A 27,613-nucleotide genomic window follows, 5' to 3' on the forward strand; every position below is an offset into this window, starting at 1 on the left:
TGTGCGTGCCTAGATAAGCAGAACGGAGCTTTCCTACTGCTCTTTCCGCCATCTGCTTTGTCTCGTCTCTCACTCACTTGCACAAAGGGTTCTCTGTTTTCTTTGGAAAAGAACAGTAAGGAGACGTCCACCGTCGCCCAGGGAAATTCACCAGCATCCCGTCAAGAAAGAAAAACAAAGAGCTCGTTGAACCCCATCTTTTATCCTTCTGCTTTCTCTCCTTCTGTCTGTGCTACTTTTTATCAACTGTCTTTTTCTGTTCCTCTATCGTGCTGCATTACTTTGAGCTTGCGGCCATTGATGGTGCATATCATTCGAAGTGAAGACAGAGTGGCACCATTTTTATATACAAAGTTAGGTTTCCTTTTGTTGCCCTAAAACGAGCACTCTTATTTTTTTCCTTTTTCTTCAGTTCGAAGGCAGTGCTTCTCGTACGTTTCGCGAGACAGTGGTGAAGGTTTTAAATTCTTTTTGTTTCGCACTTCTTATAACACACGTGTACACGATTTACACTAATAATCCCAACGGATACTAAAATAACGCAAACACACACACACACACTTTACTTGGGAGAGTTTCGCGAATCACAATGGGAAATAAGTGCATGAAAAGTAGCGAGGTGGTTGAGAACCGCAAAGCTGGAGACAGCAACGGCGAGCCGCCCAAGAGGGAGAAGAAGGCGCACAGCAAGAGCGACAAGTCCATCGCATCCCCGCCAGCCACTACGTCGTCTCCGCACAAGAGCGATGAAAACACGCCCAAGAAAACTACGGTTGTCAAGAACATCGAGGCGCTCCAGCACTCGTTAAAGCCCACTGTTTCTGTTATTTCGACGGCGCTGCGCCACGATGAGTTTCGTCAGTTCACGCCCATCTTTGCTACTGGAAAAGCCGCGCTGGCGGTGGCGTCTTGCACGCGGGCGAAGCGGCCGCAACACGTCCTGGCTGCCGGCGAGGACCGCAGTGTCGCTCTGCTGAACTACGAGACGGGCCACGTAATGCGCCGCTGGGTGCACGCGCACCAAAACGATATTAACTGCATTACCACTCCCACTTCCTCCGGCCTCTTCGCGACGGCGAGCCGCGACAGAGTTGTGAAGGTGTGGGACTTCACTTCAGACGGCAGCGTGACGGAGCTGCAAGGCCACACGATGAACGTGACGAGCGCCGACATGAGCCCCGACGGATCTTTAATCGTGTCGGGCAGCAAGGACAACACCGTTCGACTCTGGGACGTTGAAAGGTCCGAGGAGCTGTACTGCGGCGATGTCAAGCTGAACGTCGTGCACTTTGTGGCCTTTATGCCGTCGATGCAGTGCGTCGCGCAGGGCGGCGAGGATCTGGCGGTGCGGCTGTGGGACATCCGCACGCAGAACTCCCACCGCAGCCTGCAGCTGTCCAAGACCATAGAAGGGATGGACTACTACCCGGTTTGCTGCGAAACCGTCGCGAGCAACTCAAACATCCTGTTGACTGGCCACAACGGCGTGAACGGGTGCGGGTCGTACGTCGCGGAATGGGACATCCGCACCGGCAATCGGATTGCGCTTTACCAAGGGCATCAGGCCAGCGTGTCGAGTGTGAGGATGGTGTCTGCCGACGTGTATGGCAAAGGATCCTTTTTCTCTGCGAGCGACGACGGCACGTTTGGCGTGTGGAATTTAGAGGATGGGGAAAGGAAGGGGGAGGTGCACCTCGCTGTAGATCATCAATTCCGCCTCCCGGAAGGCCGCGTCACGTGTTTTGAAGCCGAAGAAAACGGTGACACCGTTATTGCGCTCAACGATGGCTGTCTGGTGGTGCTGCGGCCCGTGTCGAGGGACGGGTCCGTGGTGCCCTCCTTCCGACTTCGATATGTCGGCATCCTGAAGTCGCGCACGTAAGAGAAGGCGTGGGGAGGGGGGTGAGGGCTATGCATTGCCTCGTTTGAAGTAAAGCCGTAGGCACGTTCTTGCGGCCGTGGTCCATCCTCTGCACCAACACGACAAGAAAAGGAAAGAAACAAACGCATTTGCATCACGCTAACACGATAGATCAAGCAGATTGAAAAGGAAAAAGAAGGCACCTTCTTTGAACTTTCTTTGTTTTCGCCTTGCCTAGCTGTTTAACGGCTTGATTTCTCTTCGTCGACAGTTATTAGCAACCCTATTTGTTTAACACTCTACAGACTACTCCGCTCTGTATCCTTTTCTATTTTCTCTGTTTTCAATTGCTGTTTCTCTTGCATCTCATCGTAGCATCGTCTTTTCCTTCCTTCCGCACATTATATGGGCTACTCGCGTGGCCAAGGAGGAAGAAGAGAAGCGAACTGTGATCTTTGTAAACATCAACTGCCAGGTAAATGCTTCCGTTTCTAAATGGACTGAAAAGAAGCATTTTAGCTGAGTTTCTGCGCGACATTTCAGGAGAAGAAAGGGAAAGGCTGTTAAAGCGCTCGATTGAATGAGGAGCAGCAACTGTTCTACATCCGTGCTGAAAACGCCGATGCGATCATTCTGTATTTTTCTTCACACCTTCTCTTTTGTGCTGTTGTTTTGCTTCTCTTCTCTCTGCCCGCATGGAGTACGGGCCCATCAGTCTCACGCGTTCACTGTTGTCACCACCGGCACTGTTTCTGTGCGAGGATATCTGTCACGTACACAACACAATTTCACGCGAAAGCAAGTACCGTTTACAAGACTCATTTGTTGAGAGTAAATAACAATGGCCGTCAACACCGCCACGCAGAAAAGCGAAGGCAACGTCTCCCACCCAAGTCGACTACAACTCATCTACGCCTCCCATCAGCAGCTCGAAGATGAGCTTGACACTTTACGCGCCTACGTGAGCGCCGCCAAGAAGCACCATCCGACGGCCGACAGCGAAGAGGGCGGCTTCTCTCCTTGGACTGGAGTGCAGGACGCCGCGATGAAGTGCATCGGCAAGGCGGTCCACTGTCTCCGCCTGTTCAACCCTGGACGCAAGGTCACGCACTTCAAAGGCATGACGACGCTCACGAAGCTCTACGGCTCGGAGGCAACGCCGCAGAACCGCGTTGTGGCTTTCCTCGCGAGTGTGCAGGAAAGTTTTGGGGACGAGCTGCCACTGGAAATCGTGCTCAGCGGAGGCCGCTGCCTGCAAAGACTCGACCCCGCTGCGGCCGACAACTACTTGGTAGAGCGCATCAACGACCTCCTTGCTCCGCCGCAGCTGACGTGCTCGGCAGACGACAAAGAGGGGATGGCCTTCATTGGACGCTATCGAGACTGCTTATTGCTCTCTCGCAGCAGCCCAGCGTACCGTGTCCACTTACGCGCGCTGCTCCTCCTCCAAATTGAAGCCGCCGCACAGGCGGAGCAGGAGACGCATAAGCTGACGGTCTTCGACGCGGAAAGGCTCGAGGACGCTCTTTCCAGCGCCACCTGCGAGGAACTGACCAAATACGAGAAAGTGTGCTGGAGGGAGGCGGCGCGGCTGCGGGAGCTGAAGGCCGCACCAGCTCTCCCGGCATCTTCCGGAGTCGCAGCAGGAGAGAAGAATGCGTCATCTTCGCCATCGCCGACTGCGGGGACGACAATGACGCACACCTCGCAGTCGCCTGGCGCAGTCGAGAGCCGCCGTGGTGCTGCGGCCGTCACGTCGCACTTTGCCGGTCTCTCCGACTGGAGGTGGCACGCTATACGCATTTCCATTTTGATTTTGTTGGCGGTGCTGGTGCGCTTTGCCTCCGGTCCGCTTGCACGTGCACTGAAGAGTGCACTGCAGGTGACCCACACCGCCCAGACACGCCGGCGCACATTGACGCTGTGAGGAGCGTGAGATTTGGGTGGCTGCGTTTGATGAGCCTTTCTTTCCTTGTTGCTTGCCTCGGCTGTCACCAGCCAGGGGATTATAGCGAATACATTGATGCACACGCTTTAAAAAATATCAAAAATATATAACAGAGAAACACTCTTTTTGTCTTGAAACGTTATTTGCGGCTTTAGAGAAATGCTCTTGAGCTGCGCAGCCAATGAAGAACCTTTACATCGTGTGCTTTCTCATTTATAATACGAAAGAGAGAAAGATGTGCTTGAATTCGTCTTGTTGCTAAAAGGCTACGTTGCAAGTGTAAAAAATGAAACAGGATAATCCTTACTTTTATTAATTACATGTTGCTTTCCTTCTGGAATCCGAAGAGAGAGAAAACTGTGCCTTCATTCGTTGAATGATGTGACGCTGATGTAATCCTTGTCGCAAAATGTAAAGCAACAACGAGTGCCCCCTTCTCTCTTGCTTCGCCGTCGTATTCTACCACCTTCCTTTTTGTATTCTCCTCTCTCTCAGGAGTTTTCCTGCGCTATTCGAGCGGAAGAGAAAACTTTGTTTTCATAGAAGGTGCACCTTTGTTGTGCATCTCCATTCACTCATTTTTCGGCATCGTTGTCATCCACGCAGCTAAAAAGAAGGTTCAAACAGCAAATATCAGTTGTACGGCAAACAAACAGAAAAAATGGCGATCCAGGACATCTGCAATCGCTTCCCGAAGAAGTATCAGGTTCTCATCATCTTCATCGTATTCACGACAAACAATGGTTTCGCCTGGCTTATGTTCGAGCCGGTGGCGGAGTGGCTCAAAAACAATGTGCATGGCATGACAAGCCGCCAACTGCAGCTGCTCTCGTCCTGGCAGCCCCTTGTCTTCCTCTGCACATGCATCCCGATCATGAAGTTGGTCACCCGTTACGACGGCCTGCGACTTGCCGTGCGCATCGGCACCGCCGCGGAGATCATCGGTGCCGTGCTGAAGCTGATCGGCGCCATCGCGAAAGGCAGCACCGCCGGTCTCGTTTTTCTGCACATGGGTCAGATGTTCAGCGGTGTCGGCTCGCCCGTGGCGACGGGGTGCGTGTCGGCGCTGTCTGCCACCTGGTTCGAGCCCGAAGAGCGTACGCGTGCCACCGCCGCCGCCGTGCTGTTCAACAGCGTTGGTAATTCGCTATGTTACCTCTTCGTGCCGTCCATGACGAAGGGCCTCGGGTTTTTCTCGGTGACGATGTACGAGGTGATAATGGCAGTCATCGCGTTGGGTCTGGCGTGGGTCATCATGCCGCAGGAGCCCGAGTCGGATGGCGAGGCGACGGAGGCGGCGGCAATACCTCAAGAGAACACGCACAGCAACGCCGCCAGCACGCCGGCCCCGGAGAAGCCCGAGGGCGACATGCTGGTCCACACGAAGGAGCACTCGTCGCTCATCACGCAGCTCAAGACCCTCTGGAGCATCCCGTCGTGCGTGTGTCTGCTGTCCGTGTACGCCTGGCTGAGCGGCGGCTTCTCCGCTTGGATTTCCCTCTTTGCGGACACGTACTCGAAGTTCTACTCCGAGCAGTTCATCGGCATCATGAGCTTCTTCGGTATGATTGCCTACGTGGTGGGCGGCATTGCCTCCTCCTACGTGGTCGACCTCTATTTCTCGCGTCAGATGAAGTACGTTATCTTCTTCTGCATCACAATGAACACGCTGTGCAACCTCATCTTCATCGCCTGCACCCCGAACGACAAGAGTTACTCCCTCTGGAACCTCGGCCAGGGCTTTATTGTCCTCTCCACCGCTATGTGTGGCTTTTGGAACGGCGCCGCCGCTCCTCTCTTCTACGAGCTCGTGGCAGAGATTTCGTTTCCGGTGGAAGAGGGCGTTAGCGGCATTTGCATTTCGGTTATGGAGAACGTCGGAGCGCTGGTCTTTTATCAGATCGTCTCGCGCTTCTTTACGGGTCAGTCGATGAGTGTCGCCTACTCGTTCGGCATGACTGTCGCCGTGGCCGTCTCGGCGGCTGTGAAGCAGCGCTACAACCGCACGTACCACGCGTACCTGCTTCAGAACGCTCACGAGGAGGAGTAGAGAATTCTCTGTTTTTTTTTTTCTGTTTCTCTTTGACTTATAAATCCATTGTTCCCAAGTGTCTTATTTCTTCTTTCATCTCGTATCGAAGCGTACGCTCCGTTGATTCTGTGCATCCACGCACACACACACGCGCATACATGCATACACATTAGTGCATCATGACGGAACAGTGGTTTATATATTTTTTCATCCGTTTTCGCGATACTCCTGTTATGCAGTTGTTGTTTCGATGAGGATGGTGGCGGCTGCGGTTGGTGCAGTTGAAGAGTCTGTTTGGTGGGGTCTTTAGTGGCTTTGATTTGTGGCGCCCATTCGCACTGGTACGAAGGAGGGAAGACAGCAGTACAGCTTCGACAACCGTGTCCAGAACGAAGGGTGGATGGACACTCTGTGTTGCTCTCAGTGGTCATACGCACATGACGGCGACGCGAGATATCAGCCAGTTCTTTCTGTAGAGGCTCAATGCGTTCTGTTGGGTACAGCAGAGAACCACTTTTTGTGGAAAACCGGAACGATCGAATGCGCCAAAGAATTGCAATGCACATCTTGGCGAATAAACTAAGCTGTTTTGAGTTTCATCTAGTGCTGTGCGGACTGCCTTTCTGTGCTGTGATGTCTTCTAATTCGATCAGCCCCGCCAATCTTCTCATCTGTCGCTGGCTGAGTTTCTTTCTTCTTGAGATGTGGGGAGGCATTTAGATTGTTGTGTGTTAAAATATATGTAGTCTTGTGTGCGTGTGCGTGTGTGTTGAATCCAGCGAACTCATCGGAATTCCGTACGCAGGCGTGTTTTCTACCGTGTCCAAATAATAAGCAATCAATATCCCCACAAACGACCAACAATCAGGCACGGAACGCTTGAAACAGAAACTGCTTCAGGCCACAGCAGCTGATGATTCAATCCAGTAGTTTGAGTCAGAGGGGAAGGAACTGTAGATGTGTGCTGCACTCAGTGGTTCTTAGAAACAACAACAAAAAGTGAAGAGTGACTATTGTAGGTGGCGAGAGCCGCCGTACACGTGTACAGTCTCGGCGCCAGGCCCACCACGTTCATATCTGCGAGAAGCTTGAAGACGAGGTAGGAAGGATCTCGTCCTGCACTAACATCAATACTTTTACTGTTTTCACGCGTGGGTGCGTCTTTCCTGCATTTGTCGCTTTCCATTGCGTCTTCTGCTCTCCTCTTATTTATCTTCCCCTGTATTGCATTGCGTTCCACCAACAGGCACAAAGCTGTATGGTGGCCGCCACCTTCTTTTCGCGCTCTTCACACCTCCTTAGATTTTTTTTTTGACTTGTATGATTGGCGCCAAACTTGCTATACCCAGCCTCGCACTCCTCGTTGAAGAGTATATATATATATCGAGTATAGGTTAAATGGATGTGGGCTCCCATAATTGGCGGACGGCGCGGCCGCGGGTGCACATGATGGTGTTGTTCCTTTTCATTTTCACCGACCTCATCAACCTAATCTGTTACATCCTCTACATCTCGTACGACACGCGCGCGTTCGGCGCGGCGGGCTGCAACGCGTACATCACCTTTACCTGCATCGGCATCGTCGTGGCTGGTGCCATTTGCGGACCTCTTATTTACTGGCCGTATGTGCATGGGAATGAAATGTCGCCCGTCTCGCGACGCAACGCGTTCTGCCTCGGCATTTTCATCTCCTTCGTCGTGCATGACTTCCCGATGGCGTGGATTGAGCTGTGGATTGTGACGACCTTTGGCTGGACCGAGTACTTGCAGGGCATCTCCCTCTTCTTGACGCTGCTGTGCTTTATCATCGGCTTCCTGGTGACGTGGTTTTCCTACTCGTGGCGGCTGAGCAAGGTGCTGCAGATCCGCTTCGGCAACGCGGCCCCAACGCAATCTAGCGTACCAGCTGCGCAGGTGGCGAGACACAGTTCATCACGACAGTATCGCATTTAATGCGAACTTCCGCCTTTCCTTTGTTTTCCACGTCTCTCTTGGCACTTTCCTCACCGATTTCACATAAAACCGCTGATAGCCGAGTTTGTTTCTCTGCTCCGCCTTCAAATAATAAAAAATGATTGTTAGACTTTGAAGTTTTTTTGTTAGATCATTTTGCCTGCGTTATTGTTGCCATCGCACGTAACGCCTGTTTTGAAGTAGATCCCTTACCTTCATCTGTTCGTGAGAAGTAATGTAAATAGAATAGAGACGAATGACAACAGTGGGCAGCCTGTTAGCACTTTTGCGCCTACTAGAACAGAGGCGCCTTACCGCCTTGCATATCCGCGGCTTCCACTGGAGAAGCGCGTCGAAACGCTGTCACATCGGTGCTACTCACCAGGGCTGTTGCTTTGCAGTACATACCCTAGTCCTTCACATTCCAAATCTCCCTATTCTTATCCGCTCTCCTCTCCCTATCTCACAACTGCTTTCAATGAAGAGCACACCGACGGGGGCATCTGCTGTCTTTTCACGCTGCCGCTGCTGCTTTCAGGTGGCCGTCACGGAGCAAAGTGCAAGGCGGCGCAAAACAGCGAATCGCACTGCTCGGTCCGTTAGACAGACTTCGTTACTCGTGTTTCAACCTTCTCTCTTCTCTGTTGAGCATCATCATGTTGCGTCTTAGTCAAATATGCTTTCCAAAAGTCGGGTGCGAGGAGATCACACGCAAGGCGCGTCGGGTCGTGCTAAAGCCGCAGGAGGCCTTCGCACAGCAGCGCATGCAGGTCTGGCAGATGCGCTTTAAGGAAATGGGGCCGCCGTTTTCGCGTGTGTGGGTGGCCCTCGGCGGCAAGATGCGCCGTCGCCGCATTGGACGTCAGATCGACGTGAAGGACCTGCGCTACTACTGGCGCCCCATCGAGCCGCAGTATCAGCGACTTTACATGTCTCGTCTGCGTTCGAAGGACCGCTCGAACCCGCGCGTGCAGCCGCTGCGCCTGCGTGCGACCAACACGAACATCGGCACGGCGTCGTCTTCGCTTGAGTGGGAGCGGGCGAGCAACCGCAAGTACGGTGCGAATATGGCTCCGCCCAAAAAGCGCGACTTTGAATTTCGCGTGTTCTAAAATTTTTGGTGTCGCCGTTGATGATGCTTTATGCACTTTTTTTCTCTCCTGTTCGCAGCACTTTGGGAGGACATTTTTTCGTTGTTGTGTGGGAGTGGCTCGGATTGCCTTCGCAGAGAACGAGAGGGAAGGGAGAGCGGCGGCGTTGTTGTCTCTTGCGTATGCGAGAGAGGAAGAGATCCTTCAACCTTTTCTCCTGCGTTACAGAATTTGCCTTTCGGGGATAGGAAACTGATCACATACAAAGCCACAATATACAGTCATTGTAGTGCAGCGGTACCCAACCGCTCCTGCCTCTTTTTGTATAACGGGCTGCATCAAAAACGGCATGTGCGCAGCGCCACACATGTTCTTTTTGTCCAACCGCGGCGACACTTGCAGCTGAATGTCTGCCTGTCCAACGTACTCCCACTAACAACCATTTGCAGGTGTTTCTATCTGCCTCCTGAATCAAATTTAATGAAAAGCAGCGTATTTGTATCGACATACAACTGTTTTGTTGTTGTTGTTGTTGTTGTTGACGTGTATCGCCATTCTCAGCTTTCTTCATGTTCTGTTCTTCTTCATCGGCTGCGCACACACATGCACACGCACACATGTACTCAACAGCAGATCGAAAAAAAAAGGGAAACGTTAGTGTGGAGAGGGGTGTGGGTATCGCTGTTGTGTGGGTACATCCATCATCTTTGCAGCCGCACGAATTCTTTCTTTCTTCACGCGGTTGTTCACGAAGAAGGGTGCTTCGAGTAAATTAATTTTTGCCGCTTTTCTCTCCTCGTTCGGAGCACCATGATGGACAGCCCACGTGGACGCCCGGACCGCGAAGAGGTGCGCGTCTTCCAGAGCGCCTTGGATAAGCGGACAGTCACCACCACCGTCTTCGCACAGCCCGCCTTCTACATGGGACTCGTAAGTGCCCTTGCAATGGTGTTCACACAGCGCTTCCCCGAGGAGTTTATGCCACGCAAGTATCTCACCATGTCGTACAACGGCATAAGAGCTCCCTCCCTCCTCACCATTCCGTTTTGCGTGATCAGCGGCATTTACTTCTCTGTAGCAAGTGTTATCACAACAGCGCCGAGTCCGCTGGTCGGGCATCTTTTCGGCTACGGCGTGAGTCTCGGCGTGGGACTGACAATGCTGTCGCTGCGCCGCATCTCGTGGTACTACCCCCTTTTCGGTCTTATGTACTTGTCCTTTGGAGGCCTGCATCACTACAGGAAGATGATGGTGTACGGCGACAACGCACCGATCTTTTACTGGTCCGACTTTGGCGAGATTTCCCGCGACATGCGGGCTCGGCGACGAGAGAAAAGGCAGCACCTGCAGCAGAAGGAATCGCTGGCAAAGGGACGTGCTATTGAATGAGCAGTCGTCGATAGTCATCGAAGAATATTTTTTGAAATGCCCTCGCAACAGCAGAGTCACCTCCGTTGTCTACCAGTAGCGTATGGCCGACTTCTCTTTCTCCCTCTTTTTCAAGGTCTGAGCAGCCTTAATTCACCGCTTTTTCCTGCCTGCCGTGCCGTGACGGCGGTGTGGACGGGCTTCTATCGCTCCTTAAACCACATGACCGAAAAGTTACACTTTTTATTGTTGTTGTTCACGACCTCCCTCCTTACAGTTGCGCTCGTCTTCAAGCGCGAACACTCTTCATTAGCCACAATACACATGCACGCGAAGAGAACGGTTCGCAGAGGGAAAAAGAAGTGCACTGCGTGTTTCATAGCTGCCTCTTAACTACCGACTAAAACTTGCGTGAAGCCGAATTATGTTTCTCTGTTTTCAAGTGGCAGCAGCAAGCTTAACGAGCATCCGTTGCTTTCCCCTCCCCATCTGCTGTGATCACTTATGTTGGCACGAAGGTCATCGGTGTTCCTCAGTTGCGTCTCCTTCCTCCCTTTTTTTCTCTACTGCCTTCCTCCTTTCATCATTGTCGTCCTCACGTTTCGATTTCTTTCCCACGGTTATCTCACCTGCGCGGTCGTCTCTCCCCCGACGACCAACCACCACCTCAGCCAAGCGTCAGCCACACGTGCACACGGTTGTGTCTTTTCCATTCTGCGTTTTCTCTTTCCCTGCCTGGCCGTGGACCTATTTCGCACAGCCATGCCGTCCCATGCGGAGCTGTACGACTATTACTGCCGGCGCTCGGCCTGCCACCCTAACAGCTCGGTGCAGCAGCTTCTCGAAGACAGCGGCAGCAGCGTGCTCGATGCACTGGATGTGTCTGGAAACTATTTGGGCCCTCGTGGACTGCTCCCAGTCTTGGACCTCGTAAAGAACACCAAAACAATTCACACACTGGATGTGAGCAACAACGAGTTGGGGTTGGATCAGGTGCAGCACCTTGCGTATTGTCTCGCGTTGCACCCCAGCATCCGGCGTGTTCGGCTCTGCAACGCAGGCCTGCACGACGGACACGCCGATGTGCTACTGCAACTTTTATTCATGAACACGTCAATAGAAGAACTGATACTGGAGGGCAATTACCTTACCCCGCCCTGTCTCAAAGTGTTGGAGGCGGCGCTGACGCGCAATCGAACAGCACAGCAGCTGCGCCGCACCGAAGAGAAGGCACACGCGGCCTACCTCTCAGAAAAGGCTGCCACATCGGCAATGACGAAGCGCACGTTTTCTGCCGCTCTGTCTGGCAGCATCCCGGCTGCGGAGTCGGGCGGCTACGTGCACTTCGCCACGTGGTTCAAAAATCCGCAGTTTTGCGTGCAGATGTCTCGCGCCTCGAGTGTGTCGTTTGTGCTGGAGTGCACGCAGGAAGATACGGGGGTGAATCAAATGGGATTGATGGTGCTGCGCCACGACGGGGTACACCGCGCGGTGGAAATCACTGACGCGACGGTCGTGGCGGAGAGTCCGGTGACGGATAGGCACTGTGTGGTGCACGCTTTTCTGAATTGCGAGGAGTCGTACGTGGTGATGCCTTACACCTTTAATCCTGGCCGCGCCCTGCAATTCCGTCTCACCGCGACGCTCATCAACGACCGCGCCGCCCAGGAAGAGGGCTGGATAACGCTCGAGAAGCTCGACGCTCGCTACGACTGGTGCACATGCTCGATCGAGGATGGTGAGTGGACAACGGCGAACGCAGGCGGCGGAGGCCGACATACGACGTGGCGGAGAAATGACATGTACCACCTAACGAACTGCAGCACGGACGCCAAAACGGACGGCAGCGACAACCGTGCGAGTGCCGCTACCGCCAGCTCGTTGCCCAACGACGGTACGACAGCCACCATTTACGTGGTGTTGATTAAAGAGGCGGACCCATATCGTAACGATGACCGCGCAATCGGCATCGACGTGGTGGCACACGACGTGCACAACCCCAACGCGCCCCCGCTGTTTTACTCCTCTGACGTTGTCTGTGCCTCACTGCCGCATGTTCCGGCGTCGTTTGCTCTACTGAAGGTGCAGCTGCCCGCGTCGAACTTAGACGTTTACGTGGTGCCGTCCACGGAGTTGCCGGGGCAGACCGGCACCTACACGCTAACCGTCCTCAGCTCCATCGCAGTGCAGCTAACGCAGTCGTCCTTTCCGCACGCGTGGCGCTATCGCATCATGAACGGCATCTGGGACGAGACGTGTTGCGGCGGCTGCCGCGCGGAGTGTTTGTCGTGGAAAAATAATCCATCAGTCGAGGTGCACGTCGAGGAGGTCGCGCAGCCCTTGATTGCCTGTGTCGAGCTGCGTACCATGACCGCCACCGCTGTCGATCCTGAGGTATCTCTTTCACCTGCACATGCACCAGCGGCCACAGCGGAAGTGGAAAAGCGCGACGGCATTCTTGATTCGGCGCGGCGCCAAGCGGAGTTAATGGCTTTTCGTCAACGTCACCGCACTCAGCGACTAGAGGTCGGCGTCATGGCCGTAGACACCGTCGCACCCGCCTTCACCACGCTGGCCACCTCTGCCCAAAGCGAGCACGCCGCGTCAGTGGTGGTGAGCCCCACACATCCAGACCTGTACATCGTGCCGATGCTGCGGCATCCTGCGGACATCGCCGTCTACACGCTGGAGCTATTTTCTCCCTCGCCCTTCGTCGTCGAATCGGTGGACGCGGTCTGCCTCGCGACTCGTGAACGACAGGCGCAGCTGGCGGCCTACGCGTCGGAAAGCGAGCAGCGAGCCGCCATTCTTCAGGCTGCCGACGAGCAGCAACAGCAAAGTGGCGAAGGCCCACATGATTCCGTCTCGCTGCAGGCGGAGCGCATGACAATTCTTGAGAAGGTCTCTCAGACTGGGCTGCCGTTTGTGGATCGTGACTTTCCGCGTGGCATCTCTTCTCTATTTCTCGACCCCGAAGGTCCACTTCCTCTGGACTTACCGGTGCAGACGACGTGGAAGCGCGTGTCGGAACTCTCGCAACCACGCGTGCGTGAGGTCAACCCCGCCAACATGTGTCCGCCTTACCAGTACAGCCCTCGCCACTGGTTCGCCTCGGTGCTGCAGGCGGTCGCTGCGAAGCCCGGTTGGCTGGCCCGCATCTTTGTTCACTACGCCCGTGAGGCGGGCTTTGCGCAGTTCGCGTTTTTCAAGCAGGACGACTGGGTCGGGGTGACCATTGACGACTACCTCCTGGTGGACAACCAAGACGAATTGGTGTACGGCCGCAGCAGCCGCAGCAGCGACGGCGCTCAAGATTTCTTTTTCCCGCTGGCGGAGAAGGCTTACGCGAAACTGCACCGCTGCTACGAAGCGCTCGAGCCGAAGGCCAACCCTGATCAGACCACGCCGGATCTGCTGTGTCAGGGGCTGATGGATGTCACGAGCGGCTTTACGTCGGTTGTGCAGATCCGCTCGTGTGGCAAGTCGGACGAGATGCCAGCTGACGAGAAGGACCAACTCTGGCGAACGTTGAAGTGTGCGATTGAGCCGTCGCTGCTGTGCTCTTTCATGCTCGACAACGGCGGTGCCGTGACGCGCGAACGATCGCACGTTGGCCTGCTACCGGACCGCCTCTACGGCGTGATCGACGCCCGCTTTGTGGAGCAGCAGCGTCTTGTGAAGATTCGCCTTTTAGCCTCAGCGGATGGCGATGACGAGTGGAAGGGGAAGTGGACTTTTGACAGCCCCCGCTGGACCGCGACGCTGCGGGACGTTTTGAACTATCATACTGCCGAACCCCACGCGGCGTGGCTGCACTTTGACGAGGCGCTTTACTATTTCACCCACGTCTTCGTGACGGAGGTGTGTCCACGTAAGGTCAGCGTGGTGGGCAGTTTCGCAGAGCCGATGGACCACGACCCGGAGCGAGCGACGGTGTCGCTGCGCAACCCACAGTTTGCGCTCACTGTTACTCCGACAAGCACGGCGAATGACACGGCAGTGGAAGTGCACGTTGGCGTGCACCGACGTGATCCGCGGCTCGACATTACACGCGCTAAAGGCGCGACTGCCCAACTGAAAACATGGCTCGGTTTTGCAGTTTTTGCGACAGACGACAACGCCCGACGACTCAGCGGCGTCACGGACGATGAGCTGCTGCAGCTGGTGAAGCCAAGCGTGAAGCGCGATCAGTACGTCACGCTGCATCTCACTGCAGGATTTCTACGCACGCGGAAGATCACCGTCATGCCTTTTCGAGAGAATCTTCGCGACCCCGATGTATCGTACGTGCTTTCAGCGAGTTGTGCAGCCGCCACTTCTGCTGCGGTTGCGGCTGTCCAGCTGACGCACGTCGCACCGAACACGAGCACGACCATCTCGGGTCGGTGGGACGCCGGGGTGAAGGCCGGACCTCCCACCTTTCCGCAGTGGCGCAACAACCCGCAATTTTTTCTTTCTGCGGCGCAGGAAGTCGAGGTGACGGTGACGCTGCGGCCGACCTGCACGACCACCGCCACGCTCGGCTTCACACTGCACCACACACGCCGCTGCAGCAGCTTTTTGAACTTCGACCCAGCAACGGTGGTGGCCAGCGCGTTCTCTGACGTGGCCGGCGCGGCGCCGTCGTGCGTCGTGCGACTGGCGGGCATGACAGAGCGGCGCGGGATGCCCTACGTGTTGGTGCCCTACACCTCCGACGATGCCGGGGAGTTTCAGTTGGAGGTGGTGTGCAACCAGCCGGTGCAGCTGCGGTCCATCGACCCACGACTTGACTGGCACCGTGTGTGCCGCACCGTGTCCATCAACGCGGCTGACGGCAACACGGGCGGCAACCCGGCGGCGTTCCCATCGTGGCGCTTCAATACGCAACTCGTCCTTACCTTTCCGGTGGAGCGCGATGGACGTCTTTTCATTTCTGCCAAGCGCGTCCGCAGCGCCGATCCACGCGTGAAGATCGGCATGCTGCTGCTGCGTGCCGGCTCGGCGGTGGCCGGCAGCTACCAGCGCCGTGTCACCTTCAGCGAAGACGACGTCGTGGTCAGGTCAGCCGACGGCCCGGCGGAGTCCGTGGTAGACACCGATGTGACCTTGCTCGGCGACCGCGAAGCACTTATTCTGGTGGTCTACGCCGACCAGCCCTATAAAGAAGCGGACGTGGAGCTGAGCTTCTATTCGGTGCCCACCCTCGAGGTGCAGCCTGTCACGGAGTGGCCGAAAGTGCTGATGCAGGAGGGCAGTTGGGAACTCGGCACGACAGCCGCCGGTAGCCGCGAAAACTTCGCCAGCTGGATCAACAACCCGTTCTTCGGTCTTTCGGTGTTGCGGCCGACCAAAGTCACGCTGCTGCTGGTGCAGTACCCGCGCGATCACGAGCATCCGGTGGTAAAGCGGCACGGGGCGCAGAAGACATTCCTGCCGCCGCCACTCGTGCATCCCGACCGCTGCACCGCGATTCAGCTGAGTGTGGCGAAGTACGACGCGACGCTAACCGAAGTCGTCTCCACGACACCGACAACAAATGCGGATACGTGCGTTACCGTGGAGCTGAGCCCGGAGCAGCCGTACTTGGTCGTTCCGTGCACGCAGGAGCCGCAGCACGATGGTGACTTTAAGCTCTTTGCGTTTGCCGACTATCCTATTGAGCTGTACGTCGCGGAGAAGCCACGCCTGCCCTACGTGTGAAGATGTTTGTAGTGGGTGGCGGTGGTGGTGGTGGCCTCTCTCATGGTGAGCTGTATGTGTATGCGCATGTTCTTTTATTTCTTTTGCCTGGAATGTGACGTTGGATGTATAATAGATGTTTGGGGTGAAGGAGCCCCTTCCACTTCGTGGCGGCTCTCTTTCTTCTTGTAGTTCATGTGGCACAGATAATTTTAATCTTCATGTACAGCTCTTCAGCGTGGCTCTTTCGACGCCTCTTATTTACTGATGAACGCTAACTCGCAATGCGCAAATACGCGAAGGTAATTAAATTGAGAGCGGCTTTAACAACGCACGGCGCTTTCCGCTCCAGTTGCAGCTCCTTTGCTTATTTTCTGAGGCAACGCGCAGCTCACAGAACGGGAGAGATGTGATGCAGGATGAAGCATCCACACACGCACACGCACACGCACACACAAAGAAAAGCACTTTTTCCCTCCTCGTGGGGCCACATCGCTCTGCCCTCCCTTTGCTTCTTTGGCGTTTATTTGGACATGTTTTCTCTTCAGTGCCGTGCAGACGATTCTCTTCCTGGACCCTTCTCTCCTCCTTCTCTTCCTCACTCGGGCCTCAAACTGTTTTAACTGAACCGCAGATACGGCGGCACTGCCGAGCAGCACGTTGACCATAACTTTGTTTTTCACCTTTCCTTCAGCTACGCACCAACGTACATAGAACCACTGCCTATAGATCAGTTTTGTGCCTCTTTCTCTTTTCTTCTTCTTTTACTGGCAAACCTTGCGTCTGGAGGACGAGCATAGAAACAAAATCGGTTTAATCTCAAGAAACTCCTTGGCTACAGTCATGCTGCGCCGTAGCGTCTGCGCATGGGAGAAGTTGGTGATTGTCGAGTCACCCAACAAAGTCATCAAGGTGGAAGGGTTGCTCAGCAACCCACGCGTTATTCCCGACTGGTCCTTCGGCAAACCGAATCTGAAGCCCATCAGCACCGGTGCGGAGAGAGCAATCGCCATGGCCACCACCGGTCATTTCATGTCCCTTCGCGAGCTGACCTGGACGCCGCAGTCACTGGGCACCGTGCAGTCCGCAAGCAAGGACTTCCCTGCCAACGGCGTTCTGTCCAGTTTTTCGCTCGAGTGGGAGCTCATTCCCGGCCGCCGCATCCGCGACACGGTGTCGCACTACATCGAAGAAAAGGCAGACAACTTAACGGAGATCATCGTCGCGACCGATCCGGATCGCGAAGGGGAGTTAATCGCGGTGCACGCGCAAAACCTAATTCGTCGCATGTTTCCAGATCTCAAAGTGCCGTTTACGCGAGCCTACATGCACAGCATCACCGAAGACGGCATTCGGCGTGCCATGGAAGAGCGCCACGAGGCGTTCGACTACCATCTGGCGAACGCCGCGGAGGCTCGACACGCGATGGACCGCATTTTCGGCTTCCTGGGCAGCTCTGTAGTGCGCTACGCCAACCCGCAGATGCGCTCCATCGGCCGCGTTCAAACGCCGGCGCTCATCCTCATTAACGACCGCGAGGCGAAAATAAAGAACTTCTTGGACTCGCACGGCTCGACGTACGACGTGCAGGCGATGTGTCACTTCAACTCGAGGCAGAATCAGCGCTTCTCGCAGATTGTAAAGGTTGTGCCGGCGCAGAAGGGGGGAGGCAGCCGGGGGTCCGCGAGTGACGTGGACTGGAAAGATAAAGCGGCCGTCACGCGGCAGTGCGAGAAGTGGGGGCTGCGCGCCGCGAGTGAGTTCCGCGTATCAGTGGGCTGCAAACCGCAAGAGAACGTGACAGCCCCGCCGCAGCCCTTCACGATGGCAACGCTGATATCGAAAGCAAACCGCCAATTGCACTACAGCAGCGACATGGTCAGCTCCTGCTTGCAGGATTTGTTTCAGATGGGTTTTATCACCTACCCGCGCACGGACAGCACCCGCATTGATGAATCGGTACTACCGTCGATCTACAGCGCTATCCGAAAAGAGCACGGTAAGAGGCTACTGCAGGAACAAGACGGAAGTGCCGTAGCAAAGCCCGGCTCTCAGCGGTCCAGCAATAACAAGACAGACAGCAACGATACCAGTGCGGAGGCTGGAAACGTCGAGGATGCGCACGAGGCGATCCGACCTACGGACATCGCCACGAAGGTGGAAGACCTCGGCTCTGTTTCGACCTCGATGAAGAACATCTACGATTTGGTGCGACGTAACACGTTGGCGGCCTTCATGATACCCATGCGGACGGAGCGGGTGACGGTCCCTATCACCTGCAAAGCGAGCAACGGCGAGGAGGTAGAGTTTCAGCTTCAAGGGAAGCACGTGGTGGAGCCGGGCTGGACCGCCGCCTTCCGCGTGCGTAACAGTAACAAGGCAAGTGAAAGTGCAGGTGCGGCGGCACAGCATGACACAGAAACGGACCAGGACGTGCGTGCCATCGAGGATGGCGCGGCGGTGATGCCGAACATGTCCGACGATGAGTTCGCCGCTATCATGGACGTCGCCTCACGCCGCAACAGCAGCAGCAGCAGTAATCACCTCCGTTTAGAATCGGCGCAGGTGGTGGAGAACAAGCCGCTTCCGCCGCTGCCGTACTCGGAGGGAGGTTTAATCGAGCAGCTGCGCAGCAACGGCGTGGGCCGGCCGAGCACGTACCCGATGATCGTCAAGACGCTGCTCGCGCGCAACTACATCACGGTGACCCGCGGTCGGTGTGAGACAACGCCAGTCGGCCGCATGTTGGTTGAGACGTCGCGTGCCACCTTCCCCTCCATCGTCGACATCGGCTTCACCGCTGCGTTTGAGAAGAAGTTGGACCGCATCGCGAAGCCGGAAAGCGGCGGTTCGACTGAGGACGACGACGCGATGCGGTGGAATTTGCCCAAGTCTATTTCCGAGGCGGACTTTGTGCTGTCCAGCTTCATATCTATTTTTCTAAACTACGTTACAGAAGCCACGAAGGCGAAGCGGGCCGCCATCAGCACGCGCTCCCTCACACTGCAGCACGAGAAGCTTCACAGCAGCAGCAGCAATTCCGTTGATGCTCCTGCGTTTGCACCGACTGCTGGCGCTTCAGCGTTGTCGAACGCTTCCAGCAGTGCCGAGGAGAACTTCAAATCGGATTTAGAGCGAGAAACGAAGCGGGTGACGGCGCAGGTGCCGGACTTGGTAGAAAACATGAAAATGTATCGCACCTTCACCGCGTTGCAAAACAGCCTGAACGACTACCTGCGTCGCAACTTCCCGGCGTCGTCGACGTGGTCGAACACGACGATAGCCAACGCACGCACCGCCAGCAGCAGCAGCAACTACAGCAGGAATAGCAGCAGCTACAGCAGCAAGAGTAGCACTACCGGCCTCAAAAAGGCGTACACGAAGAAGCCGAAGGCGGAGAAGAAGAAGCCGCGTCGCTTCCAAGAAAAGAAGAAATAGACGCGAGGTGAAGAGAGGGCGTGCGTTCATCTACCGTACCGCATCTTGTGTTGTTTTTTTTTTTGCTGACCTTTTATTTCTCTTTCAAAAAGAGAAGAGCCTTTTTCGCTTCATCACGCGCAGATGATTGAGAGGACTCTAGCGTGTAAGCAGCGTTGCATTGAGGCAGGCAACGCCTGTTGAGTTATCATCATAAAGGCAAAACTGCAGAGGCTGCTTTGATAGGAACACATGGATTCTGTTTCCCAACGGAGATGTAGATGTGCGCGTCTCGCTTTTCTTCTTCCCCATAAGAGCAGGTGCTCGTCTTTTCTTTTCACATCATCCCTGCTCTGATTGTTTTCTCTCGTTGTTGTATTGGCCGGAAGTATCGTAGAGGCTGCGGGAATGAATGAATATCGCGCGGTGTCGTCTGCATTGCGTGGTGACCTGATGCGCACGTCATCTACCATGCATCCCCCTGTCTTGTCAGTTGGACAGAAACAAACAAACACACAACGAGAACCCCTGCACTTCTCGAAGTGTCGACTCGACAGCCTCCGCAGCTGATGAAAAAAAAAATAACTGCAAAGCTTTTAAAAAGAAGAAAATTCAACGTGCACTCGGAGGACGAGAAAGAAGCCGTTGCCAGGCGCGAGTTACCTCTCTTCCACTCCTGCTACAACGTAGCTGCTCAGCAACGATCGAACACCAAAAAGGTGCTTTTGTCGTTAACAACGATGTCGTGGGCTGGAGGGGGAAAAGCCTCGGCTTGACAGTTGAGCCAAGACATGTATGTCCATTTTATTTTGTTGTGCACGGTGCCTCATCTCCCTCCCTCCCTCCTCCCCCCTTCCTGTGGTGTTTAACGGTGCGGGGCTTGTTGAAGCTCTCGTTTTCATTTGTTCACGTTTCCAAAGAACAAGAAAGAAGAAACGGAAAGCGGGTGCGCGTGTGCATCTCCGCAAGCGAGTGAGAACACACAAGCGCAGCAGCTACTTGTTTCTCCCCTTCTCCTTCTCTTTTTTTTTTCTTCGCAGAAACCGGCTGCCCACACAATCTGTCCTTACCACCACCGCCTCATATCTAAGGCACAATATCACAGGGAACATCAGCAAAGACGATTGTAAGGACCCGCGTGAAAGATCACAAAATAGGCTCCTCTGTCAAACCGCCTTATATCACTCCCACTTGAGTCTCTACGTGCAAGTTGTATCTTTGGAACAAAAAAAAACTTTTTTTTCTTTCCCCTGTGCACTCAACGCACACTGCACCGTACGCGCCTCGGAAGCCCAAATTGTGTCGCGTGTCTTCACGCATCCGCCAGCGTCTCGCACGTTTCTCTTTTGACTTTTGTAGAAGAGCAAATACTAGCGTTTTCTCTGTCATCCCGCACCTCTGCCTCTGCTCTCTTTTTCTTACTATTACTGCTGTCGTGAAGATTACCTGATTCTTTTCGATTGTAGTCTCCGTCAGCTTCTTCTGCTTTCAATGGTGTTTCGCTTTCTCCTCTCGTGTGCCGAAAACATCTTCTAGTCGGTTCTGCCTTAATTTCGTTCTCTTACGTTGTTGTTGTTTTGCACTTCGCTTTGCATCTTAAATTTCATAAGAGGGAATAGAAAAGCTTCGCATCGGGAGATTTCTAACTGAGTGTTGTCGGGGCGGAAGCCATTGTGATGCAATCCTAAGGCTTCGTTCTCCATTTCTTGTCGCTGGCTCTCTTCTTTTGTTATAACCGTCTTATCTGGGACTGCTGGGCCTTTCATTCAATAAGCTGCGATTTGTTCGTTCTTGGAAGCTGCTGTTTCACGGCCAACTACCTTCTTTTCCATTATTATTATCACCTCTTTTGTTGTTGTTCTCCACCATTGAAGAAGTAAAAGACAAGAAGGGACCGTCTGTGGTGCTGTTGTTTGGTGCTTGTTTGTTTTTATGCGGAGGCTCGTGAGCCGTGTAAATTGCAAAGCAGCCCGAACATTTCTGCTTTCCCCGGCACGTCTGTGCGCCTTTGCTGTCGGACGGTGGAGGTCATTCCGCGCCGCGAAGAGCGGATTCCTGCCTGGCACGATCGCTTCATGCTTTCGCTCGACGGCCTTGGAAAGATACGTGACAGCAAAAAGGTCGATTCGATTTCATGAAAAGAGGGACTTCTTAGAGGGCAAAAGAAAAAATGCATCGGAAGGATGGACCCTCGCCAAAGGACGAGGCGGATGAGGACGACGACGGCACGAGCGCCTTCACCGGCACCTCCAACCCCAACCCCGTCGAGGCCGAGGGGGATCACTGGCGCCCTCAGACCGACGCCGCCAGCAACAGCAGTGACAGCGGTGCCCGCAACTTCCACCGCGGCGGCCTTCGAATTGAACTCCCACACAGCAGCAGCCCGCCATGCACTGCACCAGCCTCGCCTGCGGAGGCCACAACGGCCACGACGAACGAGTCCCAGCGCACCGCCGTGTACCGCAACCCTGACAGCGTCGCCTTTCATCGCGAAATGGAAGAGTGCACGCCGACTTCGGTCGCGGAGCAGCACGCCCGTCAATCTGCCATGGCGCTCTTACACGCCGATATCTCCAGCAAAGCCCACTTGTCGCTATCGATGGGCCCTGCGAGCTCCCGGCCGCCACTGCACACGTCGCAGCCATCCCTCAGCCCTGCAGTGGCCGGCGGCTTCGAGATGTCCGAGGTGCCGAAAAAGAAGACCGCGCTGCAGCAGCTCTTCAACGTGCGCACACGCAAAAACCGCAGCACCCTCTCGTCATCGAGTCACGCCTTCCTCGCTAACTCCTGCATGGAGGCACGCGAAACATCAGCCGCGGTGGATTTCACGAGCGGCGGCGATCAAGAGCCACACCTGCATCCGTCCGTGGCGAACATCTCCTCCACCCCACGGCCCAGCAGCGTCAACAGCGAGCCGCAGCTTCCGCGACCGCTGGGTTCGAGTCGTCTTGCCGCGTCGTTGAGCTCGATGGAGCGACTGCACGGAGGAGCCTCGAGCACCACCCATCCTCTGCCTCCTATGCCAGCCTCCATTCCCCTGACTTCATCGTCCGTCGATGCTGCCGCTGCACCGCCCGGCGCCACGGACGATGACGCAGAAGACAGCAGCAGCAGCTCCGGGCAGAACATCGGCATGGAGGCGGTGCTGCGTGATGCATCCAAAGTCCGCGGCATCCGCCTGACCTGGCTGCTGTACCTGCTGACCATCATGGTCATCGTCCTCTTCACCCTGCTGCTCGTGCAGATCATCTACGAGTCGAATCGCACGCTGGTTCGAACCACCACGCAGGCGGTTCGGGCACAGGCGTCCCTTTTGCTAAACAGCGTTGACTTGGAGGAGTACGCCTTGACGAACGTCTTCGCGCGTCTACACGAGCTGAGTACGACAGGCGGCGATTCGAGCAACAGCACCTACGTTGGCGCGCGGGACAGCCTGTGTTCTCGTCTCTACGGTGCACCCATGGCCTTTGCCACGTACAACGCAGCCGGCGACATGGTTTGGCGGATGCGTTGCAGCCTGTACCCGTCGTTGAAGAGCTACTACATGCTGCCAGATAAGATGATACCGAGCGTGGAAGCGGTGCGCATTACGGACTACACGTGGGACACCACTCTAGCTCAGCGGTCCTACTACAACGAAACAGACGGCACAGTCAATACGTTTGTTATGCTGATGGACAAGGACACGGTGGGGCGCACACTGATGAGCAACAACTTTCCGCAGTACAGCACCTCGACCTTGCAGTACGTCACGGCGGCCTTTCTCACGCGCATGTGGAACGGGACGGAGCCGAAAATTCTCTTTCACACGCTGACCGAATCCAGACAGACATACACGGCGACGGAGAACGGGACGGTGCGGGACGGTCTGGCAGAGTTGTTCCACGCCATCTGCTATGAAGGCTCCCCTTACGTTTGGCACACGGTGACGCATTACCGCGCCGGGGACTCCTCTGCCAGCGGCGACGACGATGACCCGCCGAAGCCGAGTGCGCGATGGCCCCTGACGACGACAAACGCCATTCCCTCCCCTCACTTAGAGTACGGCCGCTCGTGGGGTCAGCTGTCGCTCGCAAACCTCTGCGGCGTGCAGTGCTCCGGCGGCGCCGACGACACGACGTGCGATTTCGACAATCCAACAAATATTTGGTTCGTCATCGAGTACTCGCTGATAGGACAGAACAGCTTATCAAGCATTCTGAATGTGGTCGGAGTGGTGAGTATCGTCGCGCTTGTCATCTTTAGTTTTGTGTTGTTTCTCGTGTACATCAGCATCACCGTGCCGGTCAACTTCCTACGCGTGCAGCTGCTGAAGGCCGTTGGCGCGACCGACACGCAGACAAACCTACAGCGCAAGATTGTGCGTTGGACGTGCCGGCTGTGGCTCGGCGACCTCACCGCCGTTGTTCGCTCTATTCACATCCTCAGCCTGTGCTTTCAGCTTAACAAGAAGTACGTGCCCGACCACGTCCTGCGCAACCACGCCGCGCAGCTGTACCTGCGTCGACGGAAGTTCAACTTCCTGGAGGACGTGGACCTGAAGGAGGACCACACCGACCGCGACGACACGGAGTCGGAGAGCGACTTGGGTCCGGCGCTGGCAGTGGCGCCGCTGCCCGGCGTCAGCACCGTCATGCCCGCTGGTGAGAGCCGCTTTTTGTGGCGTTTCGGCGCGTCAAACGAGGCGGACGCGGCGGCGCGTCACTCCGCTGATTTCGAGGCGCTTGCTCTGAGCGAGAATCAAAGCGGGGCAACAACAGCCGGAGCAGCAGCGGTGCGACCCGCAATCGGAAACGTGCCTCCGCTGACACACCCGCGCGGTTTAGGCGGCAGTGTCAGCCCGGTTGCCTTTGTGAAGTCAGCCAAATCGATGGCGCGCATGTCGACCTCGGCAAACGACTCCGTCATTCCGCCGTGGCCCATGGGTGAGGTGGATAGCAGCTTCCTCTTGGGCAGTGGCGGAGGTGGCGGGACGGAGCAGGAATTGTCGCTGGCGATGAGTACGGTGCTGAACCCCCGCAACAGCCTCAACGCCATGGCAATTCGGCGGGAGTCAGAGTCCACTATTTTGTGCGTGCGCATCGCGAGTGTGGAGCTGGCGTACCTGCTGAACTACTCCGCCGCCGTCGTGCAGCACCGACGAATCATGCGGATTCTGCTGCACCGCATACGCCGATACAAGGGCGCCCTCTTCCACCGGTCCGGCGACAGCCTGGCGGCGGTGTGGAACGCCTTCGAGGGCTGCCCGAACCACGCCGAGATGGCTGCGATCTGCGCGCAGGAAATCGCCAACGCGTTTGCACCGCTTCGCGTCGATGGGCTGCACGTGGGGCTCGTGCTGCACCAGGGCTCGCTGGTCTGCGGTACTGTCGAGTACTCCAAGGCCGCCTTCGTGACCGCGTTTGGGGACGGTCCACGCGAGGCCTTCGCGCTGGTGGAACTCGCCTCGACGGTCGGCTCGCTGAACGTCATTGTCACGGAGCCGGTGAAGCAGAGCCTGTCGGGCCTGTACAACTGCAACATCGTCGACGTCATCCAGCTCCCCAACTCGACGCACCCGCTGCTGCTCTTTGAGCTGGGCAGCAGCCGCTGCCACTACCCGGCCACGCCGCCAACGCCGCGGGCTCAGTTCGCCGTGGAGTACGCGCGCGTCTTTTCGCAGTTCCGCAACCACGAGTTCAGCGAGGCCCTGCAAGGGATCGAGCACATCCGCGCAAGCCTGAGAATCTCGCACCACGAGCACCTGCTGCGACGGCTCGAGCGACTGTGCTTCTTCTTTGCGACGGCGCCGGCCGCGCTGCCCTACCCCTACACCCGCGCCTTCCCTGCTTGGGTAAACTACGAGGCGATTGCGCAAGCAGGCCTGCGGAATGACGCCCACTTCCACGCTGCGCCCTTCAACAACAGCTTCATGTCGCACAGCTTTATGGAGGGGGTGGTGTACAAGGGCGTGCCGACGGTGCGCAACGAAGTGGAGTACATCGAGGACTTTAAGCAAGAGCTGCAGGAGAACATGCGGCGCACGGCGCAGAAAGGGAACGGGTCGCCGACGCTGGACGAGTCGAGCACGCGACCGCACGTCACACCGCAGCCGAGTCCGTCCATGCGGCCGGCCGCAGACCTGACTTCCATGAGCGAAGAACGCGCCGTGTCCGTGGGCAGCGGGATTGAGCTGATGGATAGCCACAACAACAACAGTAATGTTTACTCGTCCGCCGCATCACCTAAATCGCGGCACGTAGACGTGACTGGCTGGAAAACAGCTGGAGTCGCGGTCACGGCAGCAGCAACGACTCCCATCGAGGTGCCGACGCCGATCGCAACCAGCGTGGCAGCAGCGGTGCCGCCGCTCTTCAATCTTCCGAGCTCGCCGGCGGTTCCACTGCTGACCTTTGACGCGCTGCACCTCAGCGGTACCGCCGAGCCGGTCGTCATAGCAGATCGCGCGTCGTCGTGCTGCTCGTCAGCTCACACGATGGACTCCCCACGCGACGTCTTCGCGCTGTCCAACCGCTTCGCCTTGACGCAGCGCGTGACGAATCGACCGCCCGTCGCGCTCGCTGCGGCCTCGCCGACGGTGATGCTAGACCTGACGGGGGAGCGGCCGGTCGCGGAGAGGCAGGGACAGCACGGCAACGGCAACCTCAACGACAGCATGAGCAACTCGAACATTCAATCAGCCGACATGTCTTTCAAGCGCTCCGTGAATAATGAGCTGATGCTGAATGGTGGGGGGAGCGGTGTTGGCACGAACACGCACACAAATATGCACAGCTTCAGCGTTAGCAGCCCCAACTTGCCGGCGGAGATAAAGGCGAAGAGCGGGACGACGTACCTGCGCAGCACACGCATTCTCGGCAAGGGATCCTTCGGCTGCGTGTACCTGGGCATGGACGCCCACTCGGGTCGCCTGGTCGCCATCAAATTTCTCCCGATGCCGAGAGATGAGTCCGGCGTGGAAGAGATTGAGGCGGAGGTGCTCATTCTGCAGCGTGTGAACGACACACACGTCGTGCAGCTGCTGTCGTACGCCTTCGAAGGCGACACCATCGTCATCATCATGGAGTGCATGCTGGCCGGGTCGCTGCAGAACATGATCTCCGCCTTTGGCGGCATTCCCAGCTCCACCGCGCGGGTTTTTATGCGCGATGTGCTGCGTGGGCTGTCGAAGATCCACTCGATGGGGGTCATCCACCGGGACATGAAGCCGCAGAACGTGCTGCTGAGCCTCGCGGGCAACTGCAAAATTTCTGACTTCGGCGCGTCCGCCTGGCTGCAGGAGTTAGCGCGAAAGGAGTCGCAGGGACAGGTCTGCGGCACGCCGGTGTACTTGGCCCCTGAGGCGGCGCGCGGCAGCTCTGCAAAGGAGAGCGACATTTGGAGTTGCGGCATCATGTTCCTGCAGATGATCACGGGGGCGCTGCCGTACCCGCCAGAGCAGCTGTCCGCCGGAGCGGCGGTGCTCGTTTTTCAAATTGGCAGCGGCATCGCCCAGCCGCAGATCCCAGACAACTTGGATGTGCTGGACGCAGAATTTGTGCGGGCGTGTTTGCAGGAGGAGCCGCGCAAGCGACTGACCGCGGCGGCGCTTCTCCAGCTGCCGATCTTCACCGTGTAGCCGAGAAGCGTTTTCTCCGTGCGTCCTCCTTTGTTTGATTGTTTGTTTTGCTGTATTATGTTTTGAAGTGAAGCATGAAAGGAGGAAAGCAAGATTTGTTGTGGCTCTACAGCAATCCAACCCATGCGCACACGTGCACATTCACGCAGATACCATCTTAAACAGGATCGAACGATGTTTTCAATTGATAAATATGGGAAAGAAAAGAAATGACGTCTGCGTGTGCCGTAAAGCGGGCAGCTGCGCACGCACGCTCACATACATCCAATTCTGCACTACTCAAGCAAGGCAGGTTTTTTCTTTTCTAAGCTTTGGTGTCCTGCAAGATTCCCTTCAAAAAGATGTAGGATAATTCATATAATCAAATACGCTTGTAAAGGCGACAAAATTGTTTTTTTTTTGCTTTATATTTATAATTTCACCACCATTTATACACAATCTCAATAAAGCCGGTGAGCAGACGGCGTGCGCTGTTTGACCTTTTCATGTGTCCTACCACACATCCAACAATTCATGTGCTGGGATTGAATGGAACAGCGCAACGCTATAGCAATGCCTGTTTTCCTTTCCCTTCTCTTCCTGTCGCTCGTTCACTTGAGCATCGATGCGGGTGGACGATGAAGGGTCGCAGCCAGCCCTTAGGACTTTTCCCTTTTTAAGCGTC

The 27,613-nt window shown here is 55.9% G+C and overlaps 9 protein-coding genes across 14 annotated transcripts; all 9 read left to right on the forward strand.

The window, feature by feature from the left end:
* Nucleotides 1-285: 285 nt before the first annotated feature.
* Nucleotides 286-1,882, forward strand: ABB37_06296 (hypothetical protein; the record flags this gene model as incomplete). 3 transcript variants are annotated; one of them, XM_015804566.1, is made up of 1 exon in its annotated part: nt 286-1,882. In XM_015804566.1, exon 1 carries the CDS (start codon nt 590-592, stop codon nt 1,880-1,882), a length of 1,293 nt encoding a protein of 430 aa, XP_015656544.1. In that variant the 5' UTR covers nt 286-589. The 3 variants fall into 3 exon arrangements, with proteins under 3 accessions (XP_015656544.1, XP_015656545.1, XP_015656546.1); XM_015804567.1 differs by having other exon boundaries at nt 319-1,882; XM_015804568.1 differs by having other exon boundaries at nt 324-1,882.
* Nucleotides 1,883-2,560: 678 nt separating this feature from the next.
* ABB37_06297 (hypothetical protein) lies at nt 2,561-3,788 on the forward strand (the record flags this gene model as incomplete). Of its 2 annotated transcripts, none has more annotated exons than XM_015804569.1 (1): nt 2,561-3,788. In XM_015804569.1, the coding sequence occupies exon 1, from the start codon at nt 2,703-2,705 to the stop codon at nt 3,786-3,788; it is 1,086 nt and encodes a 361-aa protein (XP_015656547.1). In that variant the 5' UTR covers nt 2,561-2,702. The 2 variants fall into 2 exon arrangements, with proteins under 2 accessions (XP_015656547.1, XP_015656548.1); XM_015804570.1 differs by having other exon boundaries at nt 2,575-3,788.
* Nucleotides 3,789-4,302: 514 nt separating this feature from the next.
* ABB37_06298 (hypothetical protein) lies at nt 4,303-5,859 on the forward strand (the record flags this gene model as incomplete). Its single annotated transcript, XM_015804571.1, has 1 exon — nt 4,303-5,859. The coding sequence occupies exon 1, from the start codon at nt 4,471-4,473 to the stop codon at nt 5,857-5,859; it is 1,389 nt and encodes a 462-aa protein (XP_015656549.1). The 5' UTR covers nt 4,303-4,470.
* Nucleotides 5,860-7,085: 1,226 nt separating this feature from the next.
* ABB37_06299 (hypothetical protein) lies at nt 7,086-7,794 on the forward strand (the record flags this gene model as incomplete). The annotated part of the gene is made up of 1 exon (XM_015804572.1): nt 7,086-7,794. Exon 1 carries the CDS (start codon nt 7,240-7,242, stop codon nt 7,792-7,794), a length of 555 nt encoding a protein of 184 aa, XP_015656550.1. The 5' UTR covers nt 7,086-7,239.
* Nucleotides 7,795-8,276: 482 nt separating this feature from the next.
* On the forward strand, nt 8,277-8,906 carry ABB37_06300 (putative mitochondrial hypothetical protein; the record flags this gene model as incomplete). Its single annotated transcript, XM_015804573.1, has 1 exon — nt 8,277-8,906. Exon 1 carries the CDS (start codon nt 8,451-8,453, stop codon nt 8,904-8,906), a length of 456 nt encoding a protein of 151 aa, XP_015656551.1. The 5' UTR covers nt 8,277-8,450.
* Nucleotides 8,907-9,513: 607 nt separating this feature from the next.
* ABB37_06301 (putative mitochondrial hypothetical protein) lies at nt 9,514-10,274 on the forward strand (the record flags this gene model as incomplete). Of its 2 annotated transcripts, none has more annotated exons than XM_015804574.1 (1): nt 9,514-10,274. In XM_015804574.1, exon 1 carries the CDS (start codon nt 9,696-9,698, stop codon nt 10,272-10,274), a length of 579 nt encoding a protein of 192 aa, XP_015656552.1. In that variant the 5' UTR covers nt 9,514-9,695. The 2 variants fall into 2 exon arrangements, with proteins under 2 accessions (XP_015656552.1, XP_015656553.1); XM_015804575.1 differs by having other exon boundaries at nt 9,517-10,274.
* A 597-nt stretch (nt 10,275-10,871) lies between these two features.
* ABB37_06302 (putative Calpain) lies at nt 10,872-16,187 on the forward strand. 2 transcript variants are annotated; one of them, XM_015804576.1, is made up of 1 exon: nt 10,872-16,187. In XM_015804576.1, exon 1 carries the CDS (start codon nt 11,016-11,018, stop codon nt 15,933-15,935), a length of 4,920 nt encoding a protein of 1,639 aa, XP_015656554.1. In that variant the 5' UTR covers nt 10,872-11,015; the 3' UTR covers nt 15,936-16,187. The 2 variants fall into 2 exon arrangements, with proteins under 2 accessions (XP_015656554.1, XP_015656555.1); XM_015804577.1 differs by having other exon boundaries at nt 10,923-16,187.
* Nucleotides 16,188-16,757: 570 nt separating this feature from the next.
* Nucleotides 16,758-19,352, forward strand: ABB37_06303 (DNA topoisomerase 1A; the record flags this gene model as incomplete). Its single annotated transcript, XM_015804578.1, has 1 exon — nt 16,758-19,352. One exon carries the CDS (start codon nt 16,758-16,760, stop codon nt 19,350-19,352), a length of 2,595 nt encoding a protein of 864 aa, XP_015656556.1.
* Nucleotides 19,353-20,218: 866 nt separating this feature from the next.
* On the forward strand, nt 20,219-26,949 carry ABB37_06304 (putative serine/threonine protein kinase; the record flags this gene model as incomplete). The annotated part of the gene is made up of 1 exon (XM_015804579.1): nt 20,219-26,949. The coding sequence occupies exon 1, from the start codon at nt 21,502-21,504 to the stop codon at nt 26,947-26,949; it is 5,448 nt and encodes a 1,815-aa protein (XP_015656557.1). The 5' UTR covers nt 20,219-21,501.
* Nucleotides 26,950-27,613: the final 664 nt, after the last annotated feature.

This window comes from Leptomonas pyrrhocoris, assembly GCF_001293395.1.
Source record: "Leptomonas pyrrhocoris isolate H10 chromosome Unknown, whole genome shotgun sequence".
Taxonomy (NCBI): Eukaryota; Euglenozoa; class Kinetoplastea; order Trypanosomatida; family Trypanosomatidae; genus Leptomonas; species Leptomonas pyrrhocoris.